At 39.7% G+C, this 19,683-nt stretch overlaps 1 protein-coding gene across 1 annotated transcript; it reads left to right on the top strand.

The window, feature by feature from the left end:
• Positions 1-2,977: 2,977 nt before the first annotated feature.
• On the top strand, positions 2,978-6,384 carry LOC118124956 (heat shock factor-binding protein 1). The gene is made up of 3 exons (XM_035183193.2): positions 2,978-3,141; positions 3,255-3,321; positions 4,809-6,384. Exons 1-3 carry the CDS (start codon positions 3,067-3,069, stop codon positions 4,901-4,903), a joined length of 237 nt encoding a protein of 78 aa, XP_035039084.1. The 5' UTR covers positions 2,978-3,066; the 3' UTR covers positions 4,904-6,384.
• Positions 6,385-19,683: the final 13,299 nt, after the last annotated feature.

The following is a 19,683-nucleotide window of genomic DNA, read 5'->3' as shown; positions in this document are numbered from 1 at the left end:
AGCAGGAAAACCACCATAATGACGGTTGTTGGTATCAGTTCCAGACTTACTTTGTTTAAACAGGAGGATTCACTGAAGCATTTTTAACTTGTGTTCAGAAACTTGAGTTACATCTCCACAGAAGTGGTTTCTCATCAAAAGATAGATGTGCACTCTGGATCTGGACAGAGTAAAACCCATGTTTTCAATAGCACAAATGTGTTTTCTGCTCCAAAAATGTAATTTAATATTAGGCTATGGCAACACCAGTAACATGTCTCTAAACTATATGTTTTTTTGTACTTTATTTCATTTAGACGTTTTCAAGTGCACAGCCCTCGTTGCCCCTTTTTGATTGAATTTAACTCTTTTAAAGATTTTTATTCAGTTTTTTGTTATTTTTTCTTTAAATATTTAGAATATTTAGAATATTATTGCAATAAAGTTGCAAGCAGCATTGAAGGGCCCTCACACCGTTGTGCACGTGGGGGGCTGGTACAGATGCTGTGCCTTTACTGCAGAAACACATGATTCAAAACCTTTATGACCTTTAAATTCTGCAGAAAGGAGCCGACTGTTCTGTTGTGTGAATGGATCATGCACATGACTTTTACTTTCTAAAGCAGCAATGCTTCATGAATGGAGAACAAGATGCTGTGAAACATTTCAGAGTGACAACTGAAGGAGAAGAAGTTACCAACAATATCAGAAATCATGTGGTGCTGAATGATACATTGTCTTTATGCACATATGAACTTAGAGGAAGTTTCAGGAGGATGTCAAAGTGGTAAAGCAGTCGTTTCCTGTTGCCACCAGTTGGAAATGTGACTGAGAGGAAATATTTCCATGTTGATGTGGACTTTATATAAAGATGGACAACATGATGGCTCCCAGAATTAAAGCCAAAGTGTCTTGATCGCCACCTTGTGGATGGCTGCAGTACAGGTCATTGATCCTGCCTCCTTCGTGTTAATGGATGGGACATCGGCCCAATTAAAAAGTCAATGAACATGTGAAATACATTTTCTCTCAAAGAAAGTTTCTGTCATTTTAAGGTAGTTCTTATCACACTGATGTTTGTTCATATGCTCATTTTTTCAGGTTAGTTTAATTTGAATTAGTTGACAGCTCAGACTGACTCGTGATTAGTTTAGTGCACGTATTGGTGGGTATTCAAAAAATGTTAAACCCTAAAAAATGCATAGAGATGAAAAATTAAGGAAACAAAATTTGAATTCTTATAATAATAGTGCTTAGTAATAACAACAACAACAATAATAATAACAAACTGACTGATATCCAGCAAATGTGTGGCAGGTATTACAATATAGAACTACTGGCTGGTTTCTGTGACTGAGAGAGATGTGTGAGGGGAGCTCAGTTGAGGCCCAATACTGTCGACAATAAATATTGCATAGAGGAGAAACTTCCATTACAAGAGGATGTTTTCTGCGCTGACTGTGGAGCCACATCTGCCTAAAAATGTCATGCAACCTGGTTTATTTAAAGTCACGACTGGGGAACACACACCACATCCTTTTAAAGGTGACTCCAAAGGCCTCTCCAACATCACACACAGTAGCTATGAGTTAAACACATTCAGAGGGAGTGAACAGGGACTGACTCTGACACAAGATCCACATTATGAAGATTATAATGGCTTAATGGAAGTTATATAATCCCCGTGGCAGACAGTCAGTCATCTGTCACTATGATCCAGGATAATCTCTTGTATAAAAACCAAAGCCTCAGTGTGGAGAGAGGAAACATTCCTACTCATCTGCAGGAAACAGAACACACAGTTGTCTGTCTGTCAGGCTGAACCAGTTCACATAGAGTTAACTAAAAAATGTTCTTCCTGTTTGGAACTATGCATACAAATCACCACAGATATCCATCAAGGCAGCCAAAGTAAGCTCACGTTCAACCGGAAATGTGGCAGCATTTACCTTCACAATAAAAGCACTACACTTGTGGAAAGGGACTTTTTTGGGATGCCAGTGTATGATAAAACATTTTTAATTTATGAATTTTTGTATTTATTGCATTGCAGATAAGATGAAATTAAGAAGCAAATGCTGATCCCGATTAAAAAAATGATGGGTATTTAATCAGTAACTGCGTTTCTATCATAGGGATTACAATCATTATCCTTTGGAAAAAACTGTTATGTATCCATATATTCTGGGATATTTGACATTGGCTTTTTTCTGTGCCTGTTTTGAATGTCAAAGATCCAATTCAAGCTTGATTGTAGCACGTTCGATATGAATAAAGTTCATTTGTATGAACCACTGTATATAGAGATGCTGTAAGCACATAGCATTTTCTGCCAGACTTTTAACCAATATATCAGGTTGGAACACAAGGTTTTAGCCTCTTTACACTGGCTTTCAGTTAGTTTAGAAATTAAAAGGTTCTTTTAATTACTTAAAAGGCACTTTCTGTAGTATATTGCAGATATTTTTTCCCCACACTACCCTGCTCACACTTTGAGATCCTCTGGCAGGGGCCTTTTAATTGCTCCAGGTTCTCGGCTGGAGACAAAGGGGGGCAGAGCTTTTAATACACACTGCCTGAGAAAATACAGCAGGCTGAGTCAGTACAGTCCTTTTGATCAAAGCTCAAAATGTACTTTTATTGTATACCGCATTCCCTGATTTGACCGTATTCTAGTTTTGTTTGGTGTTATGTGTGGTGATGATTAAATGTCTGCCGTACATTTAGCGTTTATATTCTTTTATTTATTATTTTATGACTTTGTTTTTTGTTTGCTGTTTGTTTGTTTGTTTTTATGTTATTCTGTAATGTGTTTCCACTTGCGTGTTTTTGATCTGTTAAGCACTTTTTAACTTTGTAACTTGCGAAGTGCTGTATAAATAAACATATATTATCATTACTCGGACACGAGACTACAGTGAAGAGGAAGAAAAACGGAAAAGTAATACCTTCCTGAAATGACTTTTATTGTGAAATGACGGGCACTGGAAGCGGAAATGGTACAGTTTTCAGTCTATGCACTCATGTCACCGGCTGACGTCACTGAATGAGAGCGGTGACAGTTCCTCAGTTTAACCAAACTAATAAATGACTGGGACAGAAGATAAACTCCAGCAAAGATCAGCGATGTCGAAGACAGAGAGTAAAGACATGACAGAGGCGGTGAGTGAGTGTGTGTGAGTGTGTGTTTGAGTGTGTTTGACCTGAGCTGGTTGTGTTGTTGTTTTTTTTACACCTTCTTTTTAACCCCAACACTTTGTGTCGTGTTTGTTCAGATGGAGGAAACGATGCAGAGACTTAAGGGAAGGTTCCAGGGCATCTCCGAACAGCTGGAGTCCAGACATATCCTTTGTTTCCGCATTAAGTCTTTACATCCGGAACACAAACTCTACACTGTTCCACACTTTCTGTTTCAGGAATGACGCCGGAAGCAGTTTTGGTTCAGGCAGCTGTGAGGTCTGTTAGTTTACACACACACACGTGTCAGAACATGGCCATTGAGGGGCATTCACATTTAGTCTAAAGGGGAAAATGTTTGCTAATTCTGAATGTTAGATTTACATTTGTCAAATTCAAATTACATTAGAATGAGCGAAACAAAAAGAGTTTTGAAAAAAAGTGAGAATTGGTTTATGGGTAGAACTTTATATAAAAAACACGTTCCATTCACTACAGTCATTGGAGGAGCAGATGTTACACATCACATTTCCAGTTTTATTATTTACACTTGTGACATATGGAGAATCACATGCATCATGTGAATGGTAAAAAAGCATTTCATGAAATAATAACAGATTCTATGATATTAATACATTTGTGTGCAAATGATTTTATTAAAACGTAAAATGACAAAGTAGTAAATATGTAGTTGTTATGTTATGGGGCAACGAAAAGAGTAATTATGAAGAATGATTTACAAATAAAATATTATAAATAACTGTAAAATTACATTATTGAATTCATGTATAGATAATGGAATATAGAAAGCGAAAACAGTAACTGGATGATTTGAAATGAGAACACAGATTTTAATCAGGCATTTTAAAAGACAATTTCCCTACTGCCTTTCCTATTGCCCATTTTTGATTTTACATCATGAATTATTTACACATTTATTTTGTCTATTCATTTATAGATTAATAAATTAATTTGTAAACAATTCTTAATTCCCATTTCTACCATACAATTGTTAATTAATGCAATTATTAGTGTTTCCATGACAATTATGGTCCTCTATTGCCTTGTCTTCATTTAAAGGTCCAAATGTCAAACAAATAAATAATGTAGTTTTTACATATACTGTATTTGCAGTTCAACAGCACATTTTAATTATGATCTCAATAATAAACATAATTTACACAATAATCTTATAAATGAAATAATTATGAAATGTCTCAGTCCCATTCACTTAAATGTTGTTTACAGTGAACTAGTGGGACTCTTGTAAAAGAAACTCTCGAGCAGGGACAACTTCTTTAGATGTTGTGTTATGCACGTCGCTGTCAACCATTAACAGAGTATACCATTTTACCTTTGAGAATGTACTTACAATTGATGATTGTGCTGTACTGTGTTGTTGTTGTTGTTGCTGTTGTACTGTGTTGTACTGTGTTGTTCTGTGTTGTTGGTGTTGTTCTGTGTTGTTGTGTTGTTGTTCTGTGTCGTTGCTGTTTTACTGTGTTGTTCTTCTGTGTTGTTGTTTTATGTTGTTGCTGTTGTTCTGTGTTGTTCTTCTGTGTTGTTGTTTTATGTTGTTGCTGTTGTTCTGTGTTGTTGTTCTGTGTGGTTTCTGTCTGTTTGATGTGCAGATTTTTCCTTCATTTTCACACTAAATCAAATGGGAACCCGCATCAATGACCTTGAGAAAAACGTCTCCGACCTGATGACACAGGCTGGTATGGAGGAGCAGGCAGTTTCAAAGTGACGGCAGGCCCACAGTTCATCTGACACACAGCTCTTTAAATGAAACCTTCAACAACTGTGGGTTCACTGTGGCTCTGCTGGCAGTGACTTCACTTTGCCTCTGAAGTTTCACTTTCATCAAACATCCTGAGGTCTTTGAGTTGGCATTAGTTTACCTCTACAGATGATATCACTTTAAGGGTTTGGCCTAATGTCAGTGTTTTCCAAGGTGCTACAATACTCCTAACAAATGTGTATCTCTCAGTAGCAACACTAATCACAGGCTAAAGAGCCTCCTATCACCATGTTGGCAGAGCATTTATTTTGTAGTAACACTCGTAATTGTTTTTCAAAGCATGTACAATCCAATCGTCAGGCATTACCTCCTGTGGTGTGGCCAAAAGAAGGAAGAGCCAAGAAATAGCATGGGTGAGAATAGAGTTTAATTCACGATTTATTGTTTACAGTCTATTTTCTTACTAAAAAATCTTCCTCATATCCTCAAAGTCTAACTAACAGATTTCAATGCATTTACTACCTCATATATAATATTTTCAAAATGTTTTAATATCTTTAATGCAGCATTGTTTACACATTGTGGTCTTCCTCTCCCTGTTAGTGCCACCAACCTGTATGTGCATGTACGCACATTATGGGCATGTGTTGTTACAGCAAGAAATATAGTGCAGGACATTGTAGCTCAACAGTGCCTCTATTGGTCAAACACTCAACAAGCTTAAACACCTGGAAGAAGGATCCTCACTTACAGAAAACACTACAGAAGATGTATTCAGTGTATTACAAGCAGTAGATTAACTGTTACCAGTTGAACTACTTACTTCAGTTGTTCCTCAACATTACTCTGAAACCAATGTTAGTCTGTGCGCTGCTTTGGTCACAGTAGTAATGTAGTAATCACAGTCTGAAACACTTTTTGTAACTATGCACACTGTTCATCTAAAACTATGAATGATGGGGGGAAAAAAGTCAAGTTTTGGGAAATATCTCAAAGCTAAGATCCAATATTTTCACGGAATAGACCATTATCTCTCTTCTTGAGAAAGAACTGCACAGTTCAGACCACCACAGGTCCTGTTTAAAACAGCTGCTGATTGGTTAATCAATGATTAGTCCTTTTTTATTTCCACATAACCACTTAAACATTGCAATACAAAGTGACCAGTCGCCGTAAAAACTCCATATGTTGTTTTTTGGATGGCACTGCTACAGACTGATGTATTGTTTAATTGAGGCCTGTAGTTTATCTTGATTTCTGAGAGATCACACTCTTGATCACATCTATGCAGTTTATTCCTGAGTACAACACACAGAACTAGGTAACATACAACTTGTGCTATATTTCACATCTTCCTTTTTCCTCTGACATGTTTAATGCACATTATGTTGCACTCAGATTAACCATCAGATAAACCGAAGTATATTCTGTGTTTTTCACTGTGCACCAAAGTTAATCAAATGGCCAAATAAAGACTTTTGTGAACATTTTCGTTTACTGCTTCTTGGAATCACTTAATTATGTTTTACCTCACAGTAGTTTTTCCAAAGAGCACCAATCATACAATTATTCCTTTACTGTTTATGTATGTATTCATATATATATATATATATATATATGTATATCAATTAACAAAATTAAATTCCTACAATCTTTAGGAACAAAGTTTTAGAATCTGTCTGCGATAATTGAAGACCAGAGAACAGTTTACCTGCCTTGTCAAATTCCCAGGTTGGTGCAAATATTTTAGATTTTCTATTGGCTTTTTTTCACCTTATTTTCAAATTTTAAGAAATCTTAAAGTTGGTTATTTATTTATATGAAATGTACACTGAAATCTATTTTGCTCTGTATTTTGCAACTTTAACTTGTTTAATTGACATTTTTCAAACTATACCAATGTCTTCATACTACTTGCTACATGCTAACTCTTAGTTTTCTACGACAAAGAAGAAACGGTTAGATCCATAAGACAAGACGATGTGATATATGTTTCTTATTTAGAATTTAAAACCTGCACATGTGACTGCAGTGTCACTAGATTCACCAATTGGTTCTAATAAAAAGTAATTCACAAAAGACAAATCCACTGAAGACGTTATAGTGATGTAAACGCTGCTAATATGAAACTATAGTCCCCTCTAGTGGTCACACGTGGTCATTACAGTGAGTGGATGTGTCGCTGACCATGGTGCTGAAATTGAATTTGCTCAGCTTGTTGTTCAGCTCAAAGCTGTTTAGCTGTTTAGCTGCTTATGTTACTGGTACATCTGTACAACCCAGTGCAATCCAAATCTACCTTTTATGATGAGACAAACAATCAGAAACACCTTTCAATATACTGTAGCTCAGTTTAGCACAACATTTTAACTATAGTCTTAGTAATAAACATATCATTTACAAATTATGATTTAAGGCCTGTAAGTGACCAAAAGAATTTGGGCTGCCCTCACATTTATGTATATTTTGATCCGTTTGCCCCCTTGGCTCAAATTAAGAGTTGTAGTTACTACAGTATATAAAGTGATTAGTTACAACATTAACGTCAGTTACCTGCTTTATATGTTGTAACTGATCAGTGTTATTTTAGACAATACTGTGCCTCTAACTGTGTGGTTTTAATATGGTTATGACGTAAAGACATGAAGGTACATGAAGAAATGCTTTTCCCAGTTTGATGTAGAAGAAATAGAGTGACCTGCACACAACCCTGATCTCGACTCCATCCGACACAGTTGAGCCTGTGAGCCAGGCCTTAATATTTGTTTATATCACTAATGCTTAATGGGAGTAAATCCCTGCAGCCACATTCCATAATCTTGTGGAAAGCCTGAAACGAGACACTGCCTGTTGCTTAGGAACAAGATGTCCAATAATCACACATGGGTCACTGTTCAGGTGACCATATATAAAATACATACATGATGTGGTGGTGGATGCACTTCCAGTGTTTGTGCTGTAGATGGCAGCTTACTGCCAAGGACTCTGCTCTAAGACTGTATAAATGTGAATGTATGTGCATGTGTGTACTTCAAATACTAATAAGCCTCACTGTCATGCTCAACACAGCCAAAGAGCAACAACACTGCTGACTGTGTTGCCATGGCAACTTGCACAGGAGCAGACACTTGTCTGCTTGAGTAAGTGTAATTATGTGTGTGTGATTGTGTGTTTATGTGTGTACACGTGTGTTTACCCATGTGTGGGGATATGTCTACTACTATGTGTACTGGAAGACAGCCAAGACAGGGGGAGAGAGGAGAGGGGCTTTACAGTGTTTTAGGCTGATGCATTGAGTATCTTTGCAGAGCGTGAGCAACAGAGACACTTTTAGCTTTTTTGCACGACACAACTTTAGCAGTTGGGGCAGTGAGCAAGTTCACACAATCTTCTGTTGGCGGTGGAGTGGTGTGTGGGTGTGTGGAGAGCTGGGCTGGCAGTGAGGGGAGGCTAAGTGGTTCAGCCCTGTGGCCCACGCCGGGTACTCTCCACTGGGATGGTGGTAGGTGGAGCTCTAATGGCCGTCTGCATGGTTAGCACTCTGCACTGGATAGGGGCAAGCACTCCAGAGAAAGAGAGAGAGAGTGTGTGTGTGTGTGTGTGTGTGTGAGATTGCATGTGGCTGCGTACACTCGTCTGCCATGTTTCTCCCTCTCCCTAATGCCACTGTTGTACACTTCACTTACGGGGTGAAACACAAAGTAAATGTCAATTGCCTCAAGTGGCTTCCTCTCTTCTTTCTATCTATCTATCTATCTATCTATCTATCTATCTATCTATCTATCTATCTGTGATTAGTAATTTTGTTTTACTATCACTACAGAAGATTCATAAAACAAACATTAGCTTTTTAAACCCATTGCTCTGTTTGGTGTTGTTTCCACCAAGCTGAGAGAGAAAACGTAATTTCTTTTAGCACCTGATTCATTCAAAGGCATTACACTACAAACAATTGGTTACGTCAGTCACACATATTTGCACCCGGAGCACCATCAGTGGTACAGGTGACTCTTGTGCAAAGCAGAATGCTGCACATGGTAAAACGTTCGTCACATGTTGTACCTTCTGTCGACGTCTACAAGGTCAACCCCCACACACACACACACACACAGCAGCTCTGCAGGGGCACTCTCTTCATCTTTGACAATACTTCCACACTGAAAGTCCTGAATCGCTCAGACAAACCACAGAGAACAAGAACCCACAGAGGTGTTGGCAGAGATAAGAGTTAAAAATAGATGGTCTCTCTCTCTCTCTCTCTCTTCTACAACACACAAGCATGCACACATGCGTGCACCCAAACACACACACACACACACACAGACACACACACACACACACACACACACACCCACGCGTTCGGGGGACACCTGTGTGTTCCCAACCACCTGAGGCTCTTTGATTCCTGGTGTGCTTTAATCTGCGCTGTGCTCTCGTCTGCTTTTGAAGTGAAAATCCCTGCTCTCAACACACACACACACACACACACACACACACACACACACACACACACACACACACACACACACACACACACACACACACACACACACACACACACACACACACACACACACACACACACACAAAACAAACCACAGATGACCACCACCTGTTATCTTTGTCATAGTAAATACAGACTCACGGCTCATCCGGGAGCCCAGCTCCCAATCATATATTCTCTTCTATTCTATTCTGTTCTGCTGGATGGGCGAAGAGCCGTGCCTAAAATTACCCCAGCAGTTATTTCAGGGCCTTTGTAACATACATCACCTTCTGTCTGCTGTAATACATTTATATCTACAAGAATAGAAACTGATTTCCAGCTTGGCTCTACCACAGATGTCCTTTCGCGGCTGCTGGAATAGGGATAGAGGTTTTGGTGAAGAGCAGGAGGGACCAGGTCTGCAGGAGAGGAGGGGAAAAATGACATGATGTTTTTATAAACATAGAAATGTTCTTTTTTAACAACACGTTTACCACCTCTCATCATTTACACACAGCATGGAATGTTATCCAAATGGATGTAATTTGTCATAAAACATAAAAATAAAAATACATTTTGGGAAATACGTTTATTTTTGCGAGTTAGATGAGAACAAAGAAATGATCACGCACATACCTTCCTGTTGGATGATACAGACCCAAGGAAGATTTGATTGTTGGCTTGTATGTTTTTTTGAAAACAAGATTACAGACAAACAACAGAATGGGTTTCAACAAAATTCATAATTCATGGATCTTGATGACAAAAAAATCAGGCATGTTTAGGGAAACAAATCTGGATCTAGTGAGTTTAAATGTGGTTTCATAAGTGGACTGTTTGGCCTTGGCAGGGTTATGCACTCTGAATTCCATTCTGGTCTTTATTGTTTCCTCAAAGCAATCATGATTGCTTGTCTCACCAAAATTGCATAGGAATGCTAACTGTCACAATATATATGTACAAAACCTTATTATATATTGTCAATTTACATAATATCCATTTTCAAAAATAAGTTGTTCTTTTTAACAACATTTAGAATCAAGTCCATACAGTAACATGGTTGTATATCATACTGTGTAACGTCTCCATATATAACCAATATTTTCTATAAGAATGCACTGCATCTCCATCTTAAAAACATCCAGTCACCTCACATTTGAATTCGCATCCATCCCCTAGATTGGTGCTTCCCAACCCTTCCATAGGGTGACAACATCATTTCACAGAACATGAATAAAAATGAAAACCTATTTGTGCTACACCAATTTGAATATTTTCCATATTGTTTTTAAAGATATTTTCTTGTCTCAAGTAAAACAATCTCAGAACATAAAATCTCTCTCCAGTGGTGGAACTACTCACAACTCAGTGACACACTGTATGCAATGTATAACATGGGGTCATAAACATAGACAAACCTCCCAGACCCCAACCCCTGAAACAACAGGGCCAGACCCTCATTATCCCTGGAGGTGGTTGAAGTTCACACAAAAGGATGATTGATTTGATTCGAGCTAAAAGTCACCTGCGTGCACATGTCACGATGTCTCCTGTGGCGCTCTGAAAGAACCTCCTACATCTGATACCGCTAATCGGTCAGGATCACATCAGGTGTCATTTGGGGACAAAAACAAATCAGACAGCTCCTGACATTCTTTGATTTTGATTGTTTTATTTTAAATTCAACTGTAGTTTTCATCTTTTGTAAAGATTGTGACTAGTTTATACATTTTCTAATTTATCGGATTTCTGAAAAACATCTTGCGGTCGCCTAAGGGGTCCAGCTGCTGTTCTGGGTAAGTATAAGATTTGCACAAAAACTTAAATAGCTCAAAAGATTCAAAGCTCCTGATGCCTGAAATAGTGGCAGGCAGACTTCCAGCATATTCATCCATAGGTATGTTATGGTATAGGATAGAGTGACAGAATAAACCTAATTACTTCCATTTTTTACTTGAATGTACTTTCATGAAACTGTATATTTAAAAAATATCTCCACATTAACTGTTTTATTTCAAACCCTTCTCTATTTCCTCACTCCACCCAACTTCTTCTTCCTCTCTTTTTTTTCAAACTGCTTTCCTATTCACTCCTATTCATTCTCCCTCGTCTCTCTCTTCATCCCTCACTACTCATCATCCCTCCATCTGCCTCTCTTTCATCACTCGGTTCCTCTGTCTGCATCTTTCTTTCTATTTCACTCCTCATCTCTCCATCCCTCTCTCGATGTGGATACGTGAAACGTGGGTGTGTCCGATGGATCGGCAGCCAGCGACCAACCCCGTCTCTGTCGCCATGGAAACTGGGTCAGCTTCATGGTAGCCATGGCCGTGAAAAGTGCTCTCTTGCGACAGGTGTGTGTGTGTATCTGCGGGTTGTGTGTGCATGTGCTTGATTCTGAGAGGAAATATACAGGTCAGGGAGATAAAAAGGAAGTGTTTGAACAGTTGTGCAGCTGTGTGCACATGTTTGTGGTCATTTGTAGAGCTGTGTGAGAGCATAGGTACATATTGCCTTTGAATGTATTAATATCTGAGGGTATTAACATCATGTGGATATCCCACTAATGAAACCCACAAATAATAGATAAAAATAATAATAATATTTCTATTTGTATAGCAACACATTACAGTAAGAAATCCAACAGTTCCCACAACCAGCAGACACTTGCCGGCTGTGGAGAGCATAGCAGCTGAGCAGATTAGGTCAGATTCTCGCACTCGGTTGAGACGTATACTTCTGTTCTGAAATAATTTTTCATGTTTTGTCAAATAAAAACTTTATTCAAAAGATGCTGCACAGTTAATGAACGCATTAAGGTGCTGATTATCGTCCCTCCCTCACCTCGCCCCTCGTTTCTTCCTCCCGCTCTCCTCTGCTACTCATTACCACTGCTAATTAAAAATCTGTCACACTACCTTCTCCTCCTTTCCCCCTTTTTTTTTCGTATCATTTCTCTCACTCCTCTTCTCTCTCTATGTGAGGTCACCGGAGTGGAATCAATGTCCGATTCAAAGGTGGTCGTCATGGTCGCCTCGGCCCCCCTCCCCTCCCCACTTTCCCCCCTTTTATGTCTCCCTGTCCGTTCCCATTTTGTCCCCACATGATTAAGCGGTTCAGTGCCCAAGGTGGTTCATCCATTGCTGTGCTTAAAGACAGGGTCATTAACACCAGCGAACTGAGACACTAGAGTCGTTAGCTGTCTGGGAAAAAAAAGGATATGAATGACTAGTGAAAGAAGCCAAATGTAATATTGGATTTTTAAAGCCGATGATGATGTAATATCCAAGGTTTTATATCACACCTTTAGAGTGACGAATCGAGGAGGTGTTGAAGTTGCGGCAAATTAAATGAAACACATTGTATGTAAATAAAAGACACAACAATGTATCAGGTAACAACAAGAGCTGACAGTAGGTTAGATGCTGATGATGCTGATGATGCTGATGATGATGATGATGATGATGATGATGATGATGATGATGATGATGATGATGATCAGATACAGCCCAGAGGACATAGAAAGCAGGGTTCTCAGCACTTCATTCTGATCAACAGGAGAAATGTAAACTATACACTGTACATGAGTAGTCATCAGTGCCCCGTGTGGAACTTTTCATGTTTTCATTTATTTTAAGGCCATACAAGACCAGCCATGTGTTTAACAAGGGGTCAGTTCACAAAAATTATATTTTTCCATTGAATTCCTGAAGCTGCCTGTTTGTTTGGTTTCTGAACTAAACCGCAGTCGGCCACAAGGGGATGATCAAGAGGATTTGGCTTCACTTTTGGGGAGCTGTCATGTCGTCAGTCTTTATATACGGTCCATGGTTCAAATTCACATGGAGCCAGTCAGCGTGGTAAACACAGCAGGCAAAAAGTGATGCAAGCTTTACTAACCGTTCCAAAGAAAGTATTGCAACTGAAATGGTGAGAGATGAGACAATATACACAAAGGGGGGATAATTAGCCGATGAGCCAAAGGTGACAGAAATCGGGTGGGAAATAAACCACAAAGGCAGGAAGTCAAACAGCCATGAACACATATAAGCTGTGTCTTAATTCAGGGGCAGCAACCTTCGTAGGCTGCATTTGAAGACTAATTGCGTCACAGTGAAGCAACTAGGCTCTCCCATTTCGAAAGGTCGGCACATGTTTCCTCCCTGAGAAACGAAGACTCCAATGGTGGATCCAGCTGTAGCTCTAGGCAACAACAATTAGGGGGCTGGTGACGCAGATCACGGAAAGCCTCTGTAGACCAGACCGTCTTATTTCGGTTCTGCCGTCGTAGTCTACGAGGCCCGAGAAGGAGGCGTTCTCGTGGGCCAGGTAGAAATGAGACACAGCTGTTGTAGGTGATTTCAAACTTAAACAGGAAACAACTTCAAAGAGTCCAAACAAGATGTCCTAGGTAACATATGTTCTAAATTCAGTGCAGGTTTTTAAAAATATGAGGGACAGTTAGTTGTATATACATAAATCGTGTAAAATTTAAATAAGGGTGGTAGGGTGGTGCAGCACGAAGGTTTCCGGTTCAAATCCAGGAACTCCAGCTTCCTACCACAGTCCAAAGACTGAAGACCGGGGTTCGGTCAGTTGGAGAATTTAAATTGACCTAAGGTTCGAGTGTGATTTCGAATGGTTGTTTGTCTCTATATGTTGACCCTGTGATAAGATAGCGACCTGTCCCAGTTGTACCCTGCCTCTCACCAAATGACACCTGGGATTGGCTCCAGTACTTCCCCTCGCAAACCTCAAAGTACAAGCGGTACTTATGGAAAATTAAGGCTATATCAGTGTGTACCTTGCACTGCAACGCAAGTTGAGAAGATAACATTTTTATAATTCTACGAATTCCTTGACGCAGGTTTTACAGCAGATTTTAAAGCTCGACAAATTTAGGCAGCCTGTCTCTCAGTTTCAATCTGCACCGTGAAACAAAATGGCAGATGTTGCAACAGAGGGGTCATCACTAGACATTTTTCCTGATCTCATTACATTGCCATGAAACATGAAAGGGGACAAAAAGTAGAAAGAATTGATGGAGAGGAGAGAAAAGAAGGATCATTAGAACAGAGATGAGAGGAATGTTACTGCTCATTTTTGAAAGGTCACCAGTCTCTGTTTCCGACAACGGCAAGTTCGATACCCGAAAAGGTGATAGTGACAGTTGGAGTACACTACAGGCCTATAGGTAACATAGGTAAGTGAGCCTTGACACTCTTTTGCAAAATCACTTGACAATCACTGAGCAGACACAGTGTTCACGCTCTGTGTGTGTAATCATCAGTGGACAGCTAGGACACACTTCTGTCTACAAGAAACTCACTCACCATCTCTCTCTCTCCAACACACACTCGCTTCACACTGCTCACCCTTGACAGCCAGTGAGAATATGAATTAAGTGTGAGGAGGAGAAGGAAGAACAGAGAAGATAAGTGAATGATAAAGGACAAGACTTTCTCTCCTCTATGTTTACCGTTGTAGTCGCGGTTGTAATACAATTTTCTGCATCACTGCCTCCTGGTGGACTGTAGGTGAAGCCATATGTTGTTCATATGTCAGCAGGCTGATTTGCCTAATCTCTGCCTGTTCTTCAGACTGTGGAGGAAATGCAGGCGAACAACGGTCTGCAGAAACCTTCTAGTTATTTGAGAATAGTTCCTGGGACTAAAACTTCCAGGTACTTTTGGTCAAAACGGGGGTTACATGTATTAAAGTTATGGTTGGTAAGTTATTTCTAAAACAGTAACTCCCATTTGTTGAAATCCTCTTCACGTCCCGATAGAAATCAATAAAGTTGTCAGAAAGAAAAACTGAAAGACTGTAATTTAAACCCCTATTCATGTCGTGATTCGGTCTGAATGCCATGATTGGCTGGCGTACCTGTCTGTCACTAACCGACCTGCCTGCCTGTACCCACCCCGCCTGTGTTCTCCCTGGGCATGACTGGAGTCTTCAGCCGTGGACACATAAACCGTTGAAGCAGAAAAGTCATCTTCTAGCAGTTTTCAGGCAGCGTGCATGTTTTGGGATCGTGGCTTTGACGAGAGGGCCGATGGGAGAGGGTGGGATGTATCACTTGCATATTGTAGCAAACTCTTGAAAGCTTTTCCAGGATTACCAACCCTGGATTTTATCCTGATAAAAGACACAAGAGGTGACGATTGTAATAAAGCTTGTAGAAATACTGTGGTCATCGTGGAAACTAACAGCACTGCACACTGGATGCAAACAACAATTTGCAGTGCCAAGGTCAGATGCTTTGTTAAAAAAGATAATATGACCATTGCTCGAGCCTACACCAGAACCTATTTAGTGGAAAAACGAAATTTTGAAATTTCAAATCAAATTAAAGATATCAGGGATTTTGTGTGTGATGACAAAAGATCGATAAAAAGGGATAAAAATGGGGAGGAGAAGCCAGAGGACAGTGACGAGCTGAAGTGTCTGGGGAGAATCGAAAAGGAGGATGGAGGACAGAGGAGAAAGAGGGAATAACAGGGGGAAGGAGACGGGTGGAGGAGCCGTCCTTTGTGGAGTGTGGAAAGGTCAATTAGACAGTTTACTAGCCGCCATGGAACAGAATTACATACCACACACACACACACGCACACACACACACACGCACATGCACACAACCCCAGCCAGACGCTCACTGAGTAGAGGTTTGGATTTCATTATCAGGCTGCCGGCTTGCCCATCAATTAGCACGGATAAGATTGTATCACCTTTCGCTGAGGGAATAGATCTGCAATCACACACACTGTCTCTCCGAGTCTGCCCTTGTTATAATACATTCACATTGTTTCAACAAATATTAAATCTTTTTTTTTCCCACTGGACCAAATATTATCATCTTAAATATTGAGGTACGGAGCAACATAAAAACCTTGCAGGGTCAATGGATTAAGTGGGCAATAGAGGACTTGAGGAAAGTACAACAGTGAACAGGGTCCAAGTGAGGAGATTAATGGTAGAATGGTGGCACAGGACAGGAGAGATGAAAGAGAGAAGAGAGGGATGAGAGGATGAGATGGGTTGGCTCCCATGGCAACCCTGTGTTGCCGAGGGACACACGCACGCACGTAGTCATGAATATTCATAGCAGTAAAATGGAAAGAGGCTCATACTATATTCGTGCCATTTTCAATAGAGCCTATTTCAATTAGAGGCCGGGAAATTCATTTCATATCAATTAATTTGATTTCAATAATACATATATGAAATTAGAGGAAGCAGAGGCAGAAAGAAAAACTGGAGAATGGAGATTTTGCGATAACACCAACAGGAATAGTTGGACATTTTGTGGAATATTTTGTTTTCATGTGGGAATTAAATGTGATAGGACAAGAGAAAATAACGTCACATTAATTCTGCAAAAAGATATCAAAGGAAAAAGGTTGTTAAATCTTTTTTTTAATCTTATTTTTTATGGATTAAGGAAACAACATGAAACCTTTTAATTAGTTTTGAAGAAATTAGCTCCAACTAGCTTCACATCTCTGTGAAGGAATTAAAACTGTTGTTGTTGTAATGCTCCTCTAAAGTGAGATAGCATTACGCTGGACTCACATGAATGTGTTGTGCTTGACGCTGGGCGCTCCCTACGCTTGGTGCCGGTGTGATTGGGGTTAGCCTAACCCTAACCCTAGGGACAACAACCACGGTTAATGCTTAGGACATACATGGGCGGCTTTAAGCTAACGTGCCATGCCATAGTTATCAATGCAATGCTAAATAGAAGTACACAGGAAATAAAATCCACAACCAGAGGAACACACACCAGGTTCACCAGCTTCCTCTGCGACCACTCTGCTTCTGTTGACATATGCAGTGCGAGCAACGCAACGCAATGGAACCCCGATGCAGTTTGGCAACTCATTACGTCATCCCAATTCAAGTGGATGAGTTCAGGTTGACACATCCAACGCATGCACGTTAGTCAAGTGCCACATCTTCCCATAGGCCGACAGATGTGTACTTCTATAAGTCCAAACTGAAACTAGTTGTTTTAGCTGGTTATCTCTCTTTCAGAAGGATTGAAGGACACACACACACACACACACACACACACACACACACACACACACACACACACACACACACACACACACACACACACACACACACACACACACACGTAACATACAAAAAGTGTGTGTTGCATTGGTTGCTCAGGGGGATGGACGTTTACCTTGTGCTAAAGGTTATATAAATCCCAGCAAGGGGGAGAGAGGTGCCTCAGATGACCTCGATGATCACACTGTAACACACTGTAACCAAAATTCACACCTGCAACACTCCCTTACAGTAAGGTAAACACACACACACACACACACATTTGTTGTGTTCTGTCTGATTAAAAAGTGTGAGCATGTGTGTTTTTTGTCACTTACTACACCATATAAGAACAATAGTAAAACTATCTTTGTTAACAAGCTGTTGAGTAAATGGAGACAAAACACCAAAATAATGCGAAAATCGTCAATAAACATGCTCCCCCCCACTGACCCTTTTACACACTTTGATATTCACATGCTGTTCTAACAGTGAAATTATATCCATCTAAGATTTGTAAGTTTTCTAAAGCACATCACAGAGCAAATGTGAGCATAAGTTAATATAGCAGTGTTAACTGTTAATCTGCCACATGTTGTTGTGTATGTAGCTCATGTACGTTTAGTTCAAGTCAAATCGGCTTTATTGTAATATGTACAGCTTATATAAACCCCAGATAGATGAAAATGGTCACAGTCAATGAACTCTCCTAACTACAACAACAGTGTAAAACTATGTCACTGTAGCAGAATCAATACAGGACCTACAGTAGAAACCATTATATAACCATTCAGGATATTATGTTGCTGATAATAAATCCAATCAATGCGTATACTATTGTTTATTTGTGCATCCAACTCATGCGTGCATCTTTTACAAGTCCTTGCTTGATAATGCAGATAATCGGAATAATCCAACATACTTTAATCCAACACTGTTTGTGAATCTGCATCACTGAATAAAAGAAAATCAACTTATTTTACAACAAAATCTGCCATGATGTTGGATTCAAGAGAGACTTAGCTTCTCGGGTTCAACCAGGACAGAGTCACGACCTGGCTCACAGGTGTGTCCAACTCATCATCTCCCTTCTTTTCCTGTTCAGGTGTAAAGGGTCATTCTGTCTATTTAATTTTTTCCTTACTGCTACAATGTTATGATGAAGGAATAACTGAGTGATCATGTAATTAATGTAGGAATAACTACTGAGTACTGAGTACTCATGTAATGATGTAGAAATAACTACTGACTACTGAGTACTCATGTAATTAATACAGGAATGTCTACTCTACTAATTTCATAATGTCACAATACTGAATACTGAATACTGATACAACAATGTAGTAATTACTACTGAGTACTGATACAATATAGTGGTATATGACTTGTGAGTAGGCCACGCGTGTAATGTAGTAATGACTACTTAGTACTTAAACCATGGTGTAGTAATGATTACTGCATATTTATACAATAATGAAGTAATGACTACTCAGTACTTATACAATATTGTAGTAATGACTAATGAGTACTGGTACAATAATGTAGAAAAGACAACTCAGTACTCATGTAATTAAGCAATGACTACTTAGTACTTATACAATAATGTAGTAATGACTTGTGAGTAAGCCACGCGTGTGATGTAGTGATAACTGCTTAGTACTTAAATCATAGTGTAGTAATGACTGCTGCATACTTATACAGTAATGTAGTTTATCTCTCTTCTTCTCCCTCTCTTTCTTTCTCCCTTTCTCCCTCCCTCTTTCCCTCTATCTTTCTAATTCCCGCTCTGTCTCTCTCTCTCTCTCTCTCTCTCTCTCTCTCTCTCTCTATCTCTCTCTCTCTCCCTCTCCTTCCTCTCTCCCTCCTTCTCTCCCTCTCTCCCTCTCTCCCTCCTTTTCTCCCTCTTTGTCTCTCCCTCCCTTCCCCTCTCTCTCTCACTCTCTCTCTCTCTGTCTCTCCCTCCTTCTCTCCTTCTCTCACTCTCACTCTCACTCTCACTCTCACTCTCACTCTCTCTCTCTCTATCCATCTATCTATCTTTCCCTCCCTCCTTCTCTCTCTCTCTCATTATCTTTTCCTCTCTTTCTATCTACCCTCCTTCTCTCCTTCTCTCTCTCTCTCTCTCCTTCATCTACCCTTCTCTCTCTCTCTCTCTCTCTCTCTCTCTCTCTCTCTCTCTCTCTCTCTCTCTCTCTCGCTCTGTAAGAGCGTTTTCTTTTTGTTTTGATTGACAGGCGAC

The sequence above is a fragment of the Hippoglossus stenolepis genome, chromosome 17 (assembly GCF_022539355.2).
Source record: "Hippoglossus stenolepis isolate QCI-W04-F060 chromosome 17, HSTE1.2, whole genome shotgun sequence".
In the NCBI taxonomy this organism is placed as follows: Eukaryota; Metazoa; Chordata; class Actinopteri; order Pleuronectiformes; family Pleuronectidae; genus Hippoglossus; species Hippoglossus stenolepis.
Note: the sequence above shows the minus strand (reverse complement) of the source record. Positions and strands in the feature narration are given on the sequence as shown.

What these genes read in the sequence shown, in the direction of transcription:
- LOC118124956 (XM_035183193.2), top strand. Translation starts at nt 3,067, where the DNA reads ATGACTGGGACAGAAGATAAACTCCAGCAAAGATCAGCGATGTCGAAG. An exon ending in GTAAAGACATGACAGAGGCG is followed by an intron (nt 3,142 to 3,254) that starts GTGAGTGAGTGT and finishes GTGTTTGTTCAG; the next exon opens with ATGGAGGAAACGATGCAGAG. An exon ending in CGAACAGCTGGAGTCCAGAC is followed by an intron (nt 3,322 to 4,808) that starts ATATCCTTTGTT and finishes TCATTTTCACAC; the next exon opens with TAAATCAAATGGGAACCCGC.